This window comes from Nicotiana sylvestris, chromosome 4 (assembly GCF_000393655.2).
Source record: "Nicotiana sylvestris chromosome 4, ASM39365v2, whole genome shotgun sequence".
Classification (NCBI taxonomy): domain Eukaryota; kingdom Viridiplantae; phylum Streptophyta; class Magnoliopsida; order Solanales; family Solanaceae; genus Nicotiana; species Nicotiana sylvestris.
In genome coordinates this window covers 6,450,436-6,468,518 of record NC_091060.1, presented here as the reverse complement: position 1 = coordinate 6,468,518, position 18,083 = coordinate 6,450,436, and the positions used below count along the sequence as shown (strand labels likewise).

General features: G+C 37.5%; 2 protein-coding genes across 2 annotated transcripts; both read right to left on the bottom strand.

Annotated features, from left to right (window-relative positions):
• Positions 1 to 14,805: 14,805 nt before the first annotated feature.
• LOC104243753 (uncharacterized) lies at positions 14,806 to 15,969 on the bottom strand. Its single transcript, XM_070172482.1, has one exon. The coding sequence runs from the start codon at positions 15,967 to 15,969 to the stop codon at positions 14,806 to 14,808; it is 1,164 nt and encodes a 387-aa protein (XP_070028583.1).
• Positions 15,970 to 16,160: 191 nt separating this feature from the next.
• LOC138889211 (uncharacterized) lies at positions 16,161 to 17,693 on the bottom strand. The gene is made up of 2 exons (XM_070172481.1): positions 16,792 to 17,693; positions 16,161 to 16,656 (listed from the first exon to the last, which is right to left on the bottom strand). The coding sequence occupies exons 1-2, from the start codon at positions 17,691 to 17,693 to the stop codon at positions 16,161 to 16,163; spliced, it is 1,398 nt and encodes a 465-aa protein (XP_070028582.1).
• Positions 17,694 to 18,083: the final 390 nt, after the last annotated feature.

Genomic DNA, 18,083 nt, shown 5'->3' with positions numbered 1-18,083 from the left:
GTATTATATATGTTTTTTTTAATAAATCAAACTAAAAGACAAATTTTGTTTTCATTTTTTTTAAAGAAAATTTCGGCGAGGTTTTGACACTACTTGGACATCGGTTTTATTTTTCTAAAAATAAGTAGTTATCTCCCTACACTGCTATTTTCTTTTTCTCTTTAAATTTTTTTCTCAATTTCAGAAATCGGTCAGCATGCAAATCTGAAACAAATAAATGCGCAAAACAAAGAGGATGCAACAGGATGGTCTTTTCATTTCGGGTTGCTTGTCCTAGACGGACCCAACCCCTGTGTTGAGTCCCCTATGTCAAATGCAACATGATGCAAATAAGCATTCCTACTAGGGATCCGACATGAGGTTTTGTTATACTAGGTTCATCCTGGGTATATGTTCTAGACTGTGTACCCGAGCGGACAACTCGAGTCGAGGAGGGGGCTACGTACCGGGGACCCGCGAGATCGTCTGGATTTGTAACTTGTCCGACCTCTTTCTTTTTTCAGGGTATGACACTAACAGAATAGGGAGTCTTGACCAGCAAGCTCCTCCCCGGAGGTAAGAAGAGAAGGGTTTCGACACAGTTTATATACAGTTCAGATAATATCAAAGCGGTAAAAGCAGCATTTAGCACATTAAGCTCAAACATGCAATAAAATTAGATAATAAATAAAACCAATTATAACAATTATTCTAAGCTCGAATTCTTGAACCCTGAACCAGAGATTCTGGGTTCGATCCCCAGCGGAGTCGCCAGAGCTGTCACACCTCCTTTTTGCCCGCCTACCCCAAAGGATAAATGTGCGAGGGAGTTTTTCCAATTTAAGTGACAATATTCGAAAATGGGATTATTTATCTATTTCAGAGTCGCCACTTGGGAAAGGTTTGGCTTTTGGTGTCCCAAGTCACCGGTTTATCTTGAATCCCAAATCGAGGAAATTTTCGACTTTCCAAATGAAGTTTGCGAACCAGAAATTCTAAGTAAGGAATTCCTGTTGACCCGAGGGAAGGTGTTAGGCACCCTCGAATCCCGTGGTTCTAGCACGGTCGCTTAAATTGTTATAAGGGCTAAATATCTGATTTAATACATGTTATAACTTATGTGCTTTTATTAAGTTTAAGCCGCTTTTATTATAATTATTTTTATAAAATTGCAACGTCGTGAAAACGTATCTCGAACCACGTCACAATCAATGCACCCGTGTTTGTTAATACATTCCGACTCCGTCGAGATTTGAATTTGGGTCACATAAATGCGCACCCGAATTTAAGAATGTAATTTAATTAAGTCGCGCCTAAAGGGTCTAACGCGTTATTATCTTTGGGGAAGGCAGTGACATTCACTAAACAGTCCATCCCAAATTCTAAGTATTTATTATGACCAATTATTGAGGGCCCCACAATTTGCATTTTTTATTTGGCGAGGCTCGTCTCATTATTTTTAAAAGGATAATCTTAGCATGACTACATTTTCTATTTTTCGTTTTTCTAAAATAAATGAAGATAAGGTCCTACTTTATTTACACACTTTCGAGTTACTATAGTTAAGTTTCAAAAGTGAGTTGCTTAAAGAGTTTACATGGCAACGCATAGAACATTCTACATACAGACAGTAAAAGAAAGAAAAGACTACATTAAATTACAACTTCAAATCTTTTACATTTTTTTCATTCATGCCTCGAGTGGCTTACAAGATGAACCAGTGTATCAGTTTGTGTACCTGGTATTTGGGAAAGCAAGGAAAGAAGATGAAGATCAGTAGAAACAGCAATAGTGTAAATACACAGCAACAACAACAACCCAACAGCAACAAATTCGAATCAGATTCAAGGCCCAGAAAACTTTGAGGAAAAACCGAACAACTCAATAGAACAAACCCAAAAGTTTGTAAGCAAACTAAACAACAACAGCCCCCGTGTGTATTAAACCCGAAACTAAACACGTTTCTCACTTTGTTTTTGTTTTCTCTTTTTAAACTCTCCAACACTCTCTTAGGATTTTCAGAATGTCTTCTTCTCTCCAAAAATAATCCCATCTAATGTTGAAGTCCTTTTTTTTCGTTGCCCTTTCAGTCTTAGTCCCCTTAAAATGTGTCAAATGACTCTATTTATAACAAGACTCTTGCCTTGAATCTCCAACCCTAAATATTCCCCCAATTGCATGTTTTGTCCCCACTACTTAATGTTTTCTTTATTTTAAACCCTTGTCCCCCATGCTTAGCATAAATAATTACATTATTCCCAACCCACTACATTATGTCTTGTCCTCCACTATATTAAACAATTTTATCAACCCCAACCCATTACATCTTGTCCCCCCATGCTTAACATAAATAATTACATTATTCCCACCCCACCACATTATGTCTTGTCCCCCATTATATTAAATAATTATATCAACCCCATCCCATTACATCTTGTCCCCATGCTTAACTTAAATAATTGTTCAAATGTTCAATTCCAAAAATACCCCTCCGACCTTACTGCAATTACCATTTTACCCCTGAACGTACTGAAATTTACCGAACTACCCCCATCAGCTATAACCAAATCACCTAATCAATCTCAACTAAAATACAACAAATATGACCAATTTCTAAACAAATTCAACAACAAATCTCATGAACACAGATTGAATCATACAGCTTCAAATTAATGGGAATAAGTTAACCATATTGGGAACCAATCCTGGTTAACTTAGACCAAAAATGAATGAGCAAAGAGACAACAATATCAACAACAAAATACATGATTCAAACTAAATCAACAAGTCAAAAACCAAAACATAAACTCACATTAAATCACTGGATTAAAAACGAACTTCAAACAAAGAATGAACATGAATTAAATCTATTTTAAACAACAAACATGACGGATTCAAATGATTTAACCAACATTAACAATTTCTGAAAAAATACATAACAACACATGAAACAAACTGAAGAAATAATTAATTAAATTTCAATTTAAATCTAACGATATTAAACTAACATGAACAAACCGAAAAAATTAACAAAACGATGAACACGAACAAAACAAAAATCAAATATTTACTGATTTTAAATTCGAGAATATCAAAAATAAAATACGGACAAAAATGAAACTCAAACCCACTGACCGGATCGAAACGACGAAGAACTTGAACGAAAACAAACTATCTGGAAACGATTATCGTACCAAAATAGCTCGATGCCGAAGACGACCATGAATGGACGACCAAAGAAGCTGGTCGTTTGGTATCTTTCGAAAACGAGGCAGTGGCAGCCCGTCAAAGAAGATGGACGAAGCAGAAGGCTGCAGAACCCCGGACAACAAAGGTTGTTGCTGCCGCGTCGCCTGGAGGTCGACTGGGTAGTTATGGAGATGAAGGAGCAGCTAGGAAATGCCTGGTATGGCGCTTCTACTACTGGACCTGGGGACTCGATGAGGCAGGTTGTTTCGAGACAAAAACGAAGGTCGCCGGATTTAATGGGGGGGGGGGTTGCCGGACTGGTTCACGTGAGGTGAAGCAGAAGCAGTCGAGACAGTTGGAGGTAGCAACAAAGAGCTGGGATGGTTGTTGGCGGAGCTGCTAGTCGTGTGTAGGGAGGAGATGAAGCAGCGGACGTCCATGGCTGGAGCTCGGAGATGGTAGTGGTGAGCAGAGGCAACCATGGGAGCTCGAGCTCGAGCTTGACGGAGACGAAGAAGATGAAGGCAGAAGCAGCTAGGTCTGTTTGGATGTAGCAGAAGTAACAAAATGCAACAGCCATGGGAGCTTGACGAGCTCGTCAATGGCGGATGTTGTTCGTCGATGAAGACGAAGCTTGGGGCAGCAGCTGGTCGAAGAAGAAGATGCACAGTAATGGGGGTCGTTTGCTCTTTAATGGCGGACGAGGGAGGGGCTGTTTGGAGTGAGTTTGAGGGTGAGCAGCCATGGATGGGCTTGGAAGCTTGGAGAAGAAGAGGGAAAGAGAGAGGGGGGCGGATGAGTTTTTAGGGTTTTTTCTTGTTTTGTTTTTGTGAAATGTAAGATAGGGAGATGGGGTGTTGGGTATTTGGGTTATGGGGCGGACCGGGTCGACCCGTGTTGAAATGGACCGGGTCATGGGGAAGGTTGGGTATTTTTTGGGCTTGTGGCTTGAATTTGAAGAAGAGCCCAATTCCGGTTTTCTTTATATTTTTGCTCTCTTTTCTTCTTTTATTTTTCTAAAACTAAATTCTAAAAATCCTCAAATTATTAATAAGTTATAAAAGCGCAAATTAACTCCCGATAACAATTAACGCACAATTAAGTAATAATTAAGCATAAAATTGTACATATGGACATTAAATGCTAAAAATGCAAAAGATGCCTATTTTTTGTAATTTTCAATTTTTGTAAAATAAACTTAATTACTAACAATTGTAGAATTAAATCCTACATGCAAAATGCGACATATTTTTGTATTTTTATTAATTTAACAAATAAATATGCACAGACAAATACAAATAATTATCCAAAAATGTCACAAAAATTCTCAAAATTGTACAGCAAGGAAAATCGTTTTATTTTGAATTTTTGGGAGTAATTCTTTCATAGAGCAAAAATCACGTGCTTACAGTAAGGATCAGGTAGCTCCTTCGCATGATGCTCGAGTTTTCAAATCTCATAGTTCTCCTTTCATTCTTTAACATCTATATATGATTGCCCTTTTAGCTATGTTATTTCAGGAGGTTGATTCAGGTTTTGAATTTATTAGATTCGGGATGCCACTAAACTCACTGATCATTTGAATTACTGGTTCGGAATATAGTATTTGTACATATTTAGTATATTTTTAGCAGTTACGCAAAGCTATTGGGTTAATTCGGTTAAACTCGTAGGTCACAATTTACATCCGCCCCTGGAGTTTCAATAGTCCAAAAATGATGTTGCACTCGTGCCAAGATCCTCCAAAAATGAATAATATTTTTGAGCTACATCTATCTCAATGAATTTTTAGCTTTTATTCATATTACTCAACCATGTTTAGGTGATTAATGTCTGTATTTGTATTTTGCTTTTATTGCAAATATCCCCTATTCTCTACTTACAATTATTAACATAAGTCACATATCAAAAAATGATCTAACTCAGTAGTTTCAATGGCGCATTGTTCTTTTTTTCTTTCTTCTAGCAGAAACGTTCCATAATTTTAAGACAGAACGATACTAGTCACTAAAAATAAAAGAAGACAAACGAGAACACATCATAGGAGGCAATGTATATGCCAAATGTCATTGAACGGGCAATCATTATACTATTACTGCAAGTCGCTACTTATACGATAAAGAATTTCGCTATCTTAGGATAGTTAAAGTTACTCCGTCGTCTGCCCGAGTTTCTATTTTTAAGAAATTTAATATGCTAAAGTACCTAATTATTAGCTTTAATGTTTGAGAGGACTTTAGGGCCATATTGCATGATCTAAAGCTTATAACACTTCTCCTTCCGTACTGACATCCCAAGAAGGTACAATCTGCCTATTGGATTTGGCACCATTTCTCAGCAATTTTTCATGTTGTTGGACTCATCGAGATGCCCTTATAGAGATATGTAACTCTTTTTTTTATAGTTGTACAGAACGGATAATTATACTTTTAGATGAACTCTTCAACTTGATTTGTTATGTTCAATTGAGTCACCTCAATCAATTCGGATGTGTAACAAAAGTTCATTATTTGGCCATGGGATCATCACACTTGGATCTGACATTCGACTGTGCCGACTGTATTTATTTAGATTGATTGCGCATTTAGGTTGTCGCATTTATGAGCATTTGATTGATTCCAACATATTAGCTACTATCATTCATCTTGCTTACTTCCTTTACCACTCGATCTAGATTTTATTATTCTTAACTGAGATTCACCCTTCTTCTAATCATAAGATTGGTTTAATCAAAAGGTTTAACATCTTTTTGATCAAACAATCTTGACCAACCAACAGCCTCTACAATAAGGCGAAGTATCACGATCAGGAGGTAATTGGAAAAGATAAACGGTGTTTTCGATGAGATAAAAGTCGGGGAACGTATTCGGGTGATGGAAATCGAGTGGAAGGGGTAATTGAAGAGATAAATCAGGAGAGTTGCTTTTGAAAGGAGGAATTGAGGAACACCATGTTTTGCAGACTGCACGAAAGTGAAGGACGTCGAAAGGGTTGTCGACAAGGCATTTTATGATCCTCCCGACTAGTTCGTCGGGAAGATCGGACCAAGAGATCACTGTTTCACTGCCCATACTCCTAGCTAGGTTACATGAAACCCTAGAGCTAGCCGAAGCATATAGGTGTAGAAGGCGATATTATTTTAAAGTAGATTTATTTATATTGAAAACTTAATAACCAATATTACGATTTAAAAAAAAATATATGTTATGGCACTTTTGTGAATCTATCTATCTATCTATTCTATACATCATACACTATATTAGATAAAATTGTCATTTACTTATTTTTCCTAATTTTTAGGACTTTGAAATATTCTAAAATTTTAATAATTAAGTGTTCCTTATTTAAACTATGTAAAAAGTTTTAAAATTTAGAATTTCAAAATCAAATAAGATTTACCAACTTGACTACCTAATTGTTTGGACTTTGAAAACCAAATACTATTTGACTTTCTATTTAATTGTTTACATTATTTTTTTTTTGTTTCAAGAATATTATTTTGTTGTGTCCAAACGACTCATTAATGCATTTGTCTACATTTATGGCTTATCTATTCTCATCTTAGTTATGTATACGAATTTATTTTTAATTTTAGTTGTCTAATACTACTAATTTTATTTATTTTAAATTTAGTCTTGTATGCTATTACTTTTAATTCAATCAATTACGATACAGACCCAATAAATCATGCAAAAATGGATAAGAATATTTTTGAGTAAGTTTATAAGCTGGATAAACTAATTTGACTCAATATTTATCTAATTAGTAAATATAATAAGTACAATATTAGTGCCACCTTACACATATATAAGATAAGAAATTTATTTTAATAAAAGTTGCATATATTATTTGTCTCACTGATAGGAAAACAATTGATTGTTCTATGTAATATGTCACACGTAAGACGAAGTACTTTAGAAATACATCATATGTAGATTAAAATAAGATCAAGATATCATTTATAAGAGCGATTAGTGTTTGCCGAGTTGGGATGCATAATCTGATTACTAAGGCATGATCAAAATAAGGATACAAGATTTAGCACTCTCACAAATTAAGTAAAAAATGGATATTGAAACTTGAAATAAAAATAATTTTTTGGAAGTTGAAGTTGTATTTGGACATATATTTTTTTTTGAATAAAAAAAAATTTTGAGTGAAGAAATTGTTTTACCCAAAAATTATCCTAAACCAATTTTTAGAAACGTGAATTTTTTTAAAATATTTTTTTTTCAAAAACTAATCATATTCCATGAAGAAACAATGTTTTTAAATTTTTTCTGAAAAAGCCAAAATCTATAACTAAACGGGAGCTTAGATTTTTTCTAGTATGTGTCCACGTTTAAATCCAACTAGTCTTAAGGTACACGTTTTGCGTGTGATCGGAATGTGTTTTGGAGGTCCGGAGTGAATTTAGGCTTGAATTGGCGAAGTTGGAATTTTGGCGTTTTCCGGTTGATGGGTGAGATTTTGATATAGGGATCAGAATGGAATTCCGGGAGTTGCAGTAGGTCCGTCATATCATTTGGGACGTGTGTGCAAAATTTCAGGTCATTTGGACGAGGTTTGGTAGACTTTTTGATCGAAAGCGGAATTTGGAAGTATTTGGAATCTTAGGCTTGAATTCGATGTGATTTTGGTGTTTTGATGTTGTTTTGAGCATTCCGAAGATTGGAGCAAATTTGAATAAAGTTATGGGATATGTTGGCATGTTTGGTTGAGGTCCCGAGGGCCTCGGGATGGATTCAGATAGTTGACGGGGAGTTTGGAGGAGCTGCAGAATTTTCTGCTTCTAATATTTCTGCACCTGCAGATTGGGGACCGCAGGTGCGATGCCACAGATGCGTAGAAAGGACTGTATATGCGGTCAAGGACGCGAAGGGCAGGAGCCGCAGATGCGGCGAGCTGAGCGCACCTGCAATGGCGCAGGTGCGAGTATTTGACCGCAGATGCAGTTTATGCGGATAAGTGATTTCCGCAGGTGCGACTCTCTGGACCACATGTGCGGTCTCGCAGGTGCGAGTTTGAGGCTGCATGTGCGGAATCCCTGGCCAGAAGCTATATAAGCTTGCCTTCACGAATTTCAGCCATGTTCCACCATTTTCAAGTCGAATTGGGAGCTTTTGGGGAGATTTTAAAGAGGGATTCAAGGGGTAACATTTGGAGGTAAGATTTTTGAACCTAATAATCGATCCTATGGCATTATTTTACTGATTTGGCTTGAAATTAATGGAAATTAAGGGTTAAAAATTGGGGATTAGGGCTTGGTATTGGAGACCTTGACTTGAGGGTTTGAGGGGCCATTTGTGGTCGGATTTTGGTACTTTTGATATGGATGAACTCGTGGAGTGATAAGGATTCCGTTTATGTAAATTTTATCGGATTCTCAGGCGTGGGCCCGGGGGTCGGGTTTTAGTTAATTTCGGGATTGGTGTTGTAATTTGATTATTTTCGAGTGATTTTTGTTCCCTTAGTATATTTTAATGGTTATGTACTGATTTTGGTTAGATTTGGAGCATCCGTAGGCCGATTCGAGAGACAAAGACATTGCAGGCTAGAGTTTGGACCGGATTGAGGTGAGTAATGATTGTAAATGCTGTCCTGAGGGTATGAAACCCTGGACTTCACATTGTTGTGCTATTATGAGGTGACGCGCACGCTAGATGACGAGCGTGGGGTCGTGCACCATTAGGGATTGTGACCTAGTCCGTCCCGTATGACTGTTTTACCGCGTATTTGATTGAAAACGGTTTGCTATCATCATGTTTTGGGCTGAATGCCATAATTGGGTCTCGTGCCAACTATTTTGGATCCCTTAGGGGATTTTTATTGCTATTCCTCACCGTTTTGACTTTATACTTGTACTCAGTCATGCTATATTCTACTGTTTTCATAACTCAGCCATGTTTTACTTTGTTTTGACATCTTAAATGATATTTTGAGCTGAGCATCATATTTTACTGTGCCCAAGTGGCTTTTACAGATTTCTGACTTAGTAAGGCCGAAGGCCTGTGTTGTGAGGTTCTTATGGGATCGGGCTGCGCGCCACGACGGTATTGAGTTGATTCATGATTATTAGGCCGAGGGCCTGAGTTGTACGCCACAAGGTGGCTTGATATGAGACCGAGAGCCTATTTGATTATGCCACGAGATGGCTTGATATTGCGCTTGGGCTATTAGGGGCCCCTCCCAGAGTCTGTACACCGCCAGTGAGCGCGAGTACCCAGTGTGATATGTGATATAGCCCGATGAGCTGATGTTGTTCCATGTTATTGCCCAAGGGGCTGATACGAGTGATTATGAGATAGCCCGAGGGGCTGATTATGTTGGTAATTTACCCGAGGGGTTGGTTTTATGTGTTTATATTTTCTCACCACTTTTCATTCACTCGTTTAACTGTTAAAAGATGTTTTAAAGAAGCTTAAACTGAACTAAGGTGTTTTTACAAGTTTTCACTGTTTTATTGCATTGTATTGGTTTTACACTGCCTTTTTATAGTATTTCGCTGTGTTTTACGTGTTTTCTTATCGCTCAGCTGCTTTTACTTTTATTACTCACTGAGTTGGAGTATTCACATTACTCCATGCACCCTGTGTGCAGATTCAGGAGCCTCGGGTCCCGCTAGCGAGTGCTGATTGCTTCCAGCAGGCGGTTCAGAGTTCACTAGGTAGATGCTCCGCGTTCACAGCCCAGTGCTTCTCCCTTTTATCTTACTTTCCTCGTACTAGTTCTGTAATAGACTGTGTAGTCCATTTTCATATTCTTGTCGGATATTTAGATGCTCATGACTGGTGAAACCCCGATGTCGGGCTGTGTATATTTTCCGCAGTTGTTCTATTTCACTCTATTTTGGGAATTTATCAATTATTAATGACTTAATTATGAACTATTATAATTGTTAATTGGATTGGAGTTTGTGTCGGCTGGTGTGAGTACATGATTTTTGCCCTATGTGAATTACTCCCACAAATTCAAAACAAAATAATTTTTTCATCATTTGCAATTTTGTGGATTTTTGTGGCATTTTCTGTCAATTGTTTGCATTTGTTTGTGCATTTTTACTTTAATTAACTAATAAAAAATATAAAAATATGTTGCATTTGCATTTAGGATTTAACTTTGTGTTTTTGAATTAAGTAGTAAATTAGTTATTTTATAAGAATTGGAAAAAATCACAAAAAATGGTACTTTTGCACTTTTAATTTTAATCTTTGAATTTTGGTAGTTTTCGTTTAATTTGGTTTTAATTAGAGTTAATTAATTTAATGTGTTAGGATTAATTTGATTTTTTTTTATTTTTAATCCGCTAGGCAAACGCCTAAGGCTAGTTTTATTTATAACCATATAAAATACGAAATACAATGTCACGATATCCTACGAACTGAAAGAGAGAAAAAAAGTTTGAACTTAACAAGTATCCTATTATCAAAATTGAGTGTTGCACTCAACATTAACGTCACATTAAGGCTATTAAACTTTGTAATACAATTCTGCATCCACGAACGTGCATGTGAAAGGCACAATGCCACGTTCCTTCTTTAAAGCATGATGTACTTTGTTTCCATATCGATTTCCCTCCATTCTCCATAGTAGACTCACTTGCTCTCCTCGAGGTACCTTTATTAACTAGTCTTGGCGTGCAAATCCATTTGCAACTGTCGTTCCTCCATCACGTTTCAGCTGCTATCAGCTGTTCCTCCATGCTGGTTGCAGCATTGCACTTAATTTATTGCACGCCATCTACTCGTAGCCTACATCACCTTGCTGCACGACACGCTGAGTAGTCAATACAGGTTCGAAGTACGTGAGCTACACCTAGTGCCTTTTCCATGTGATCCCTTTGCTCAACATCATGTGTTGTCTATCATGCCTTCCATATTAAACCATGTGTGCACATTAAAATATTATTATAAATCAGAAAAAGCCTTAAAGCATGGTTCCATTTGCGTGCTCATTGTTCCCAAGCAATTCCAGTTGCTGTGTACACAATCAACACACTATTTGATTATTGTGCATGGCATCTGGATTTTTGTTTTCCCCTTGTTGCGTTGATCTTGCTTCATCGATTGGAGCTTTGTGGAAGCACGTGAGCTCCAGCTCCAGCAACAAAATGAGTTTTCTGCCATGCCTTCCACCTTAAACCTTGTGTGCACATAAAGATTATTTAATCCTAAAGTGTATTGAAGCATGCGTTAATAACACATTGGCCTTTGTTGCTTGCTTTTCTCGAAAAACATATTTGCTGCACATGTTAGTTGTGTTTCCAATGCCATTTGCTTCTTGTTGTGCTCGAAATGAGGAGTAACCAATTTAATATTCCCAGATTCTGTTTGTAACTGAATCATGCGTGTGATATTAAACACTTTTGCACCATGCTGGTTGTATATCCAATGAACTAAAAGCACGCTTTCACCCCATGCTGGTTGGGTTGCCATGCCATTAGTCTTTTTTGTTGTGCTCGATTATTGATGTTTTTTGTTTTTTTGCATCAGTTATGTCGAAAGTTGCAGCATGGAGTGGCATAAGCATTGTAGTGGAACCTGCATTAGATAAAAGAAAGTTAGAAATACTAACCATTATATCCTCCTCCCTTAGGATTTGAATATATTGGTCGATTAAGTTATGCCTCCTGCTCTTCCTTTTCTCTTTGCTTCCTAACTCCTGTTCACCTTCACCCTTAGATTTGGACATTGCAGCTTATCTTCATTAACCAACCTCCTTCCCTGTGCATCTAGATGCCAGAATTGTTGGCATTCTATTTCTCCATTATCTAAAGCATAATTAGCCAAGTGATCTGCCAGCTTGTTGCCCTCCCTATGAATATGAGTAACTGTGTAATTTCCCCCATTCATTAGTTGCATCATTTCCTATACCTGCTCAGATATGATCCATGGTGGTTTCCAGATCCCATCCATTATCTTTTTTAATAACATTGAGTCAGTTTGAAGCCATACATGAGAGTATTGTTGAAATCTGCAGAACCTTAGTGCTTCTACCATGGCCTTCGCTTCAGCTACTGTGTTTGTTGTCTCCTCAATCTCTTTCCCTACTGACTTGACTATATCACCATTTTCATTTCTTATACAAAAACCTATTGAGCTCCTGCATGAATTTCCCCTCGATGCACCATCCGTATTAACTTTTAGCCATCCTGCACTTGGAAATTCCCACATGACTTTTGTAACCTTAAGTTTAGGAGTGAAATTTCCCATCACTTCTAATAGATCTTGCCATTTGTGAGGTACCCTGTCCATCCCCGGCTTTCTCACTTTCACCAGTGCCTGGAGATTTGATGAAATTTGATAAATCACCCTGCTAGTTGTCACCGCCTCCCCATACTTCATACTATTTCTTCTTTTCCAAAGTTCCCAGACTACGCATGAGGGGAGTGCTTGCATTACTGGTTTTAACCTTAAGCACAAATTTGCAGTCCAACATTTTGTGATTGATTGGTGCAATGTAAGTCCCTCCACATCTATTCCTGCCCTCGATAGAAAATACTTCCAAGTTGTCTTTGCTGTTTCTGATCTAAAAAACAAATGTTGAAGAGATTCTTCGTCAGGCTGTACACAACACCAACATTTTGACGGCATGCAGTAACCTACCCTTTTCAAGAAATCATCTAAAGGTAGCTTTGCTTTCCACATTTTCCACATGAAAAATGCTATTTTAAAAGGCAATCCCTTTACCCAAATCTTTCTATAAGCTATTTTTGGTTCGTCTCTTCTTCTCGTATACTCCCATGCTAACTTAACACTGAAATATCCTCTTGTTTCCAACATCCAAAAGGGCCTGTCAAGAACCTGCATGGTTGAAGGTGGTTTGATTTTCTCCAGAATGTGTACTGCTAAGTCTTCAGGAAGTATTTGAAATAGCTTGTCTACATCCCACTCACCATCTAAGGTAACATCATGTACATTATGTATATTTTCATCAATGCCAAAGTCCTGAGGAACTAAAAGATATAGTGCCCCAAGACCTATCCAGTTTTCATACCAGAATAGTGAGAATCCCATTTTTGTTTGCCAAAGGATTTGATGTTCAACCAGATCTCTTCATTCCAACATTTTTTTCCAGATGTGAGACCCCCTTTTCCACGGAACAATTACAGAGTTTAATTTTTTACAGTATTTTTGACATACAAAAGAGCTCCATAGGCTTGGTTTTGTTCTGAAATTCCACCACAACTTGCTGAATAATGCCTTTGCTACATCATGCAGTGACCTGAAACCTATTCCTCCTTCCTCAACTGGCATGCATAAAGTATTCCATGAAGCCCAATGCCTACTAGTTCCTCCTACAGTGCTGCTCCAGAAAAACTGAGTAAACAATTAGTGCAACCTATTTATCACATACTTTGGAGGGTTTACAACTGATAGTAGATGTATAGGCATGCTTTGCAATACATGGGATATGAGAACTGCCCTGCCCCTACTGATAATAACTTGCCCTGCCATGATTGTAGTTTGTCCATTACCTTTGTAATTAGGGGCTGATAGAATTTCAGCTTTCTCCTTGCATAAAATATCGGGCAACCTAGATATATGATAGGGAAATCATTCCTATGAATGCCTGTGATCCTTTCCACCTTGCTAACCACTTCCATGTCTGTTAAATGATGCAGGTACACAACTGATTTGGTCTTGTTAACAAACTGCCCAGATGCATCTTCATATGCCTTCAGCACTTGCATAATCAGATCAGAGATGTTTCATCTGAGGATGAGAAAATAATCATGTCATCTGCATACGCTAAATGATTGATCTTTGGATTCCACTTTGGCATCCCAAATCCACAAAAATACAAGTTAGTATGTAGTGCATTGAGACCCCTAGATAATGCTTCTGTTGCCAATATAAACAAAGTTGGAGATACAGGATCACCTTGCTTTATTCCCCTTGAGGACTTAAAGAAACCATGAGCTTGACCATTGATTAGAATAGAATACCAATTGTTTGAAACTAATCCAAAGACAATCCCTATAAACCTTTCTGTAAATTCCATCTTTCTTAGAACCTTGGTTAGGAATAGCCAAGATACTCTATCATAAGCTTTGGTCATATCTAGCTTCAGGATGACATTAGGTCCAGCCTTAGTTCTAAGCCTAATGTCAGTCACTATCTCCTGAGTTAGAAGGATGTTTTCTACTATATTCCTTCCCTTAACAAAACCCGCCTCTCCCTCCGATATCAGACTTGGGAGAAATTTCACTAGCCTTTCATGTACCACCCTTGATATAACCTTATTTGAAAAATTACTGAGGCTTATTGGTCTTAAATCAGGAAAGGTGGTAACTTCTTTTTTCTTTGGTAGAAGAACTAGGTTTGTGTGTGTTACACATTTGGGTAGCTCATGACCATTGAAAAAAGCCCTGACCATGTCGTACAGGTCATCCCCTATTAAGTCCCAACAAGAATGATAAAATTTTCCTGTCATACCATCTGGCCCCCCAGCACTATCCCCATTAAGTCCAAATACTGCCACTTTAACTTCCTCTTTTGTTGGTTTCTTAATCAATTCTGCATTCTGCTCAGTGTTAATCATATTAGGAACATGCTTTACGATATCAAATGATGAAGGAGTAGATGCTTCTATGAACTGTTCCTCGTAGAATTTGATAGCTTCTTCTGCAATTTCTTATTCTTCTTCAATCCAGGTTCCTCCATTGTTTTGAATTCTTTTAAGCTGAAGTCTCTTCCTCCTACCTCTCACTTGTGCGTGGAAGACCTTTGTGTTCCTATCCCCTTCCTTGAACCAAGTCATGCCTGCCTTTTGTTGCCAATATTTCTCCTCTAGTGCAAGACATTTAATCAATTTCGCCTGAACCTTTTGTAGTCTTTCTCTGTTCATCCCTGTAGGATTTGCTTCAAATTCTGCTTCATGAACCATCACTACCTCCTCCATACTTGCTATCTTTTGGAAAATATCTCCAAATGTAGCCTTACTCCACAATGAAAGGGCTTTCTTTAATTTTTTTAACTTGTGATTAAAAAGAATATAAGGATTTGCATTGAAATCAGCAGACCAATTCTCATTCACCACATCTTTAAAAGTCGCATGTTCCACCCAAAAATTCAAGAACTTGAAAGGTTTTTTTACAGGTGGAGTCTCAATATCACACTTCAGATATATTGGACTATGATCAGAACCAGTCTTTAACAAATGCTGCACCTCTATTCCTAGAAATGTTTGCTGAAACTCAACATTGGCCAAACATCTATCTAGTCTTTTGAATATACAGTCTTCCTCTGCTCTCCCATTCCACCATGTAAATATGCTACCTTTAAATCCAAGGTCAAAGAGATTGCAAGTGTTGATGCAGTGTCGAAAATCATTAATTTCATTCAATGACACAGGTAAGCCACCAAACTTCTCTTCTTCGTCCCATATTATATTGAAATCACCTCCTGCAAGCCATGGTGCTTCCATATCCCTTGCCATTGCATATAATGAATCCCATAATTCTATCTTCTCAATTGCATCACATTTTGCGTATATCAATGTTAGGACAAACTCCACATGCGATTCAGTATGAAACAATCTTAGTGTTAATTGTTGCACCATATTGTACATAACAGTTACCTCAAATACCTCATCTATAAAAGCCCAGATCTTGTTGGAAACATTTGAAATTGCCTGTGCAATTCCTATCTTGTTTCTGTACCTTTCCAGTTTTTTTGCTTGTTGCTTTGGCTCCATTAATCCTACAAAATCATAGTGATTTTGCCTATGCATTTTTGTCAACCTTTCAAAGGCCTGCTGTGTGTTGACTGACCTTTTATTCCAAATGAAAGCATTCATCACTGATTGCTGGATTTAGTTAGCGTTCTCCTTGTGTGCACCCCAGTTTTTGGTGCTGCAAAATTATCCTTTTGTTGCTTTTTCTTTCCTTTTGCTGCTGATTTTGCCTTTTCCACTTACATAGGTGATAAGTCACCTTTCCTTGCAGCATTCATAAGGTGTTGGGTAGTTGATTCTTAATCCATATCGTATCATGATTTACCAGGTTCTTCTCCTTCTTCATTGTCTTCCTTCCCTCCTGATGTAGCTCCAAATGCATTCTTTTTAGGGACCAAGGCTTTCTCTTCTCCTCTTTTTAACAGCTGCAACTGGTTTTTCTCCAATGTAACAGTAATATTTACTATTTCTATTTTTTGTTTTGGTTGTTTCCCCTTCTCTGTTGTGTTGTGTCCTTGTGGGTCTTCTTGTGATTTCTGAACTTGATCATCTTCTGTTCCTCCAGGATCATTTACCTCTGGGCCTCTTCCTTCATAGTTACTAATTTCTGTGACTTCTGCTGTCTGAAAATTATTGATGTGCTCAACATTTTCTGATCCTTCATTTATTAAATTATTACCAGTTGTATTGTTGTCATTGGCATGGATCTCTCCATTTACACTTTGCTCATCTTCTTCTTTGTCATTCTCATTTGGTTCCTCATCCGCTTGTGCTCCTAGTGGCACTTCGTTCTCCTCTGAATCATATTCCCTTTGTGCCTCTCATAGCCTGCCTCCACATTCTTGCACTCTTTCTTTAAATGTAGACGATTTTGACCCTTCTGCTTGAGAATTTGGATTTTTATTAAGTATCTTGTTCACTAATGTATCTTGTGATGGGATTTACTTGCATGGTTTATTGATCTTCACTATTCCTTCTCCTGTTTTATCCTTGAAGCTTCTTTCTACCCATTGTGCGATATCATTTTTTGCTTTTGATGCCTCCTTTCCATTGACTAGACCATTAGTCGAACTAATCCCCGATGAGTTTAGATGAAAAGCTTGTGCTGCTGAATTTAACTTTCCCTCATTATTGACCATATTTTTTGGTTTTTGCTTTGTAGATGCTTGGTTATTAAGTGCTGAACTGTTTGTTGCTACATTAGCTGCCATCATTGCCAATTGATTAACAAGTTCTTCCTCTTCATCCATCCCTTGTAATATTGCAAACTTGTTAGCTACTTGAACATGATCATTATCTTCATTGTCTACTGCCACCAAATCCTTACCACTGTTGCTATATGCTTTTACTTGTCTCTCTACAGTGCTTGTACCCTCCTTGTTGTTATTGTTTTCAAACTGCTTAGCTGGTGCCATCTCCATTCCATTATTAGTGAGACTAGTATTTTGATTTACTACATTTCTAACTTTGTTGTCTTTCACTTCCTTCCATTGCTCTTTTGCTGTAACATTCACATTACCCACAACTTTTCCACTAGATAACATCATTATAGGCTGTGAGTTCCCTATGTCCTGTTTCTTAGCCGTATCTGCTTGCTTATCATTATCCTTCTCCACATATAGTTCAGGGTGTATCCTCCAGCATTCAAATTGATCATGCCCTTGAAGTTTACAATGTCTACAATATTTAGGCAGCATGTCATATTGAATTCTCACCCATTCAGTTCTTGTTGTTCCTTTAGCTTTGTTGACTATGTCCATCCTCACCTTTTTAGGCAAATCTGCAAGTAGATCAACTAGTACTTTCACCCTAGCACAACTAGGTCTAGTTTTATTAATTGTTTCCATGTCTAGATGCATAGGTTTACCTACTGCTGAAGCTATAGAAAATAGACATTCCTTTACAAAAAGGTTGGCAGTAGACCTGGGAATGAAATCCAATCCATTGTCTTGGGTGTTTCTTCATCCGCTCTAAACTTTGAGTCATAAATCAACGACCTAAGTTGATATTGATAGCCATCCCATCCTTTATGTAATGAGTTTTTGATGAGAAATGAAGATAGTCCTGCCTTAATGTCATTCTAATTAAAATATGTCTATCCCTTAGAAAACCAATGTTACATTCACCTTTAATTCCGCATTGAATTGGTATTAGCTTACGCAGTTGTTGAAATTCTGGGCTTCCATAAGAACATTTACCAACTATTGCATATTGTAATCCTTCGATGATATCCATCC

What these genes read in the sequence shown, in the direction of transcription:
- LOC104243753 (XM_070172482.1), bottom strand. Translation starts at nt 15,969, where the DNA reads ATGAATGCTTTCATTTGGAATAAAAGGTCAGTCAACACACAGCAGGCC.
- LOC138889211 (XM_070172481.1), bottom strand. Translation starts at nt 17,693, where the DNA reads ATGGAAACAATTAATAAAACTAGACCTAGTTGTGCTAGGGTGAAAGTA. An exon ending in AAGATCAATAAACCATGCAA is followed by an intron (nt 16,657 to 16,791) that starts GTAAATCCCATC and finishes AGAGGCACAAAG; the next exon opens with GGAATATGATTCAGAGGAGA.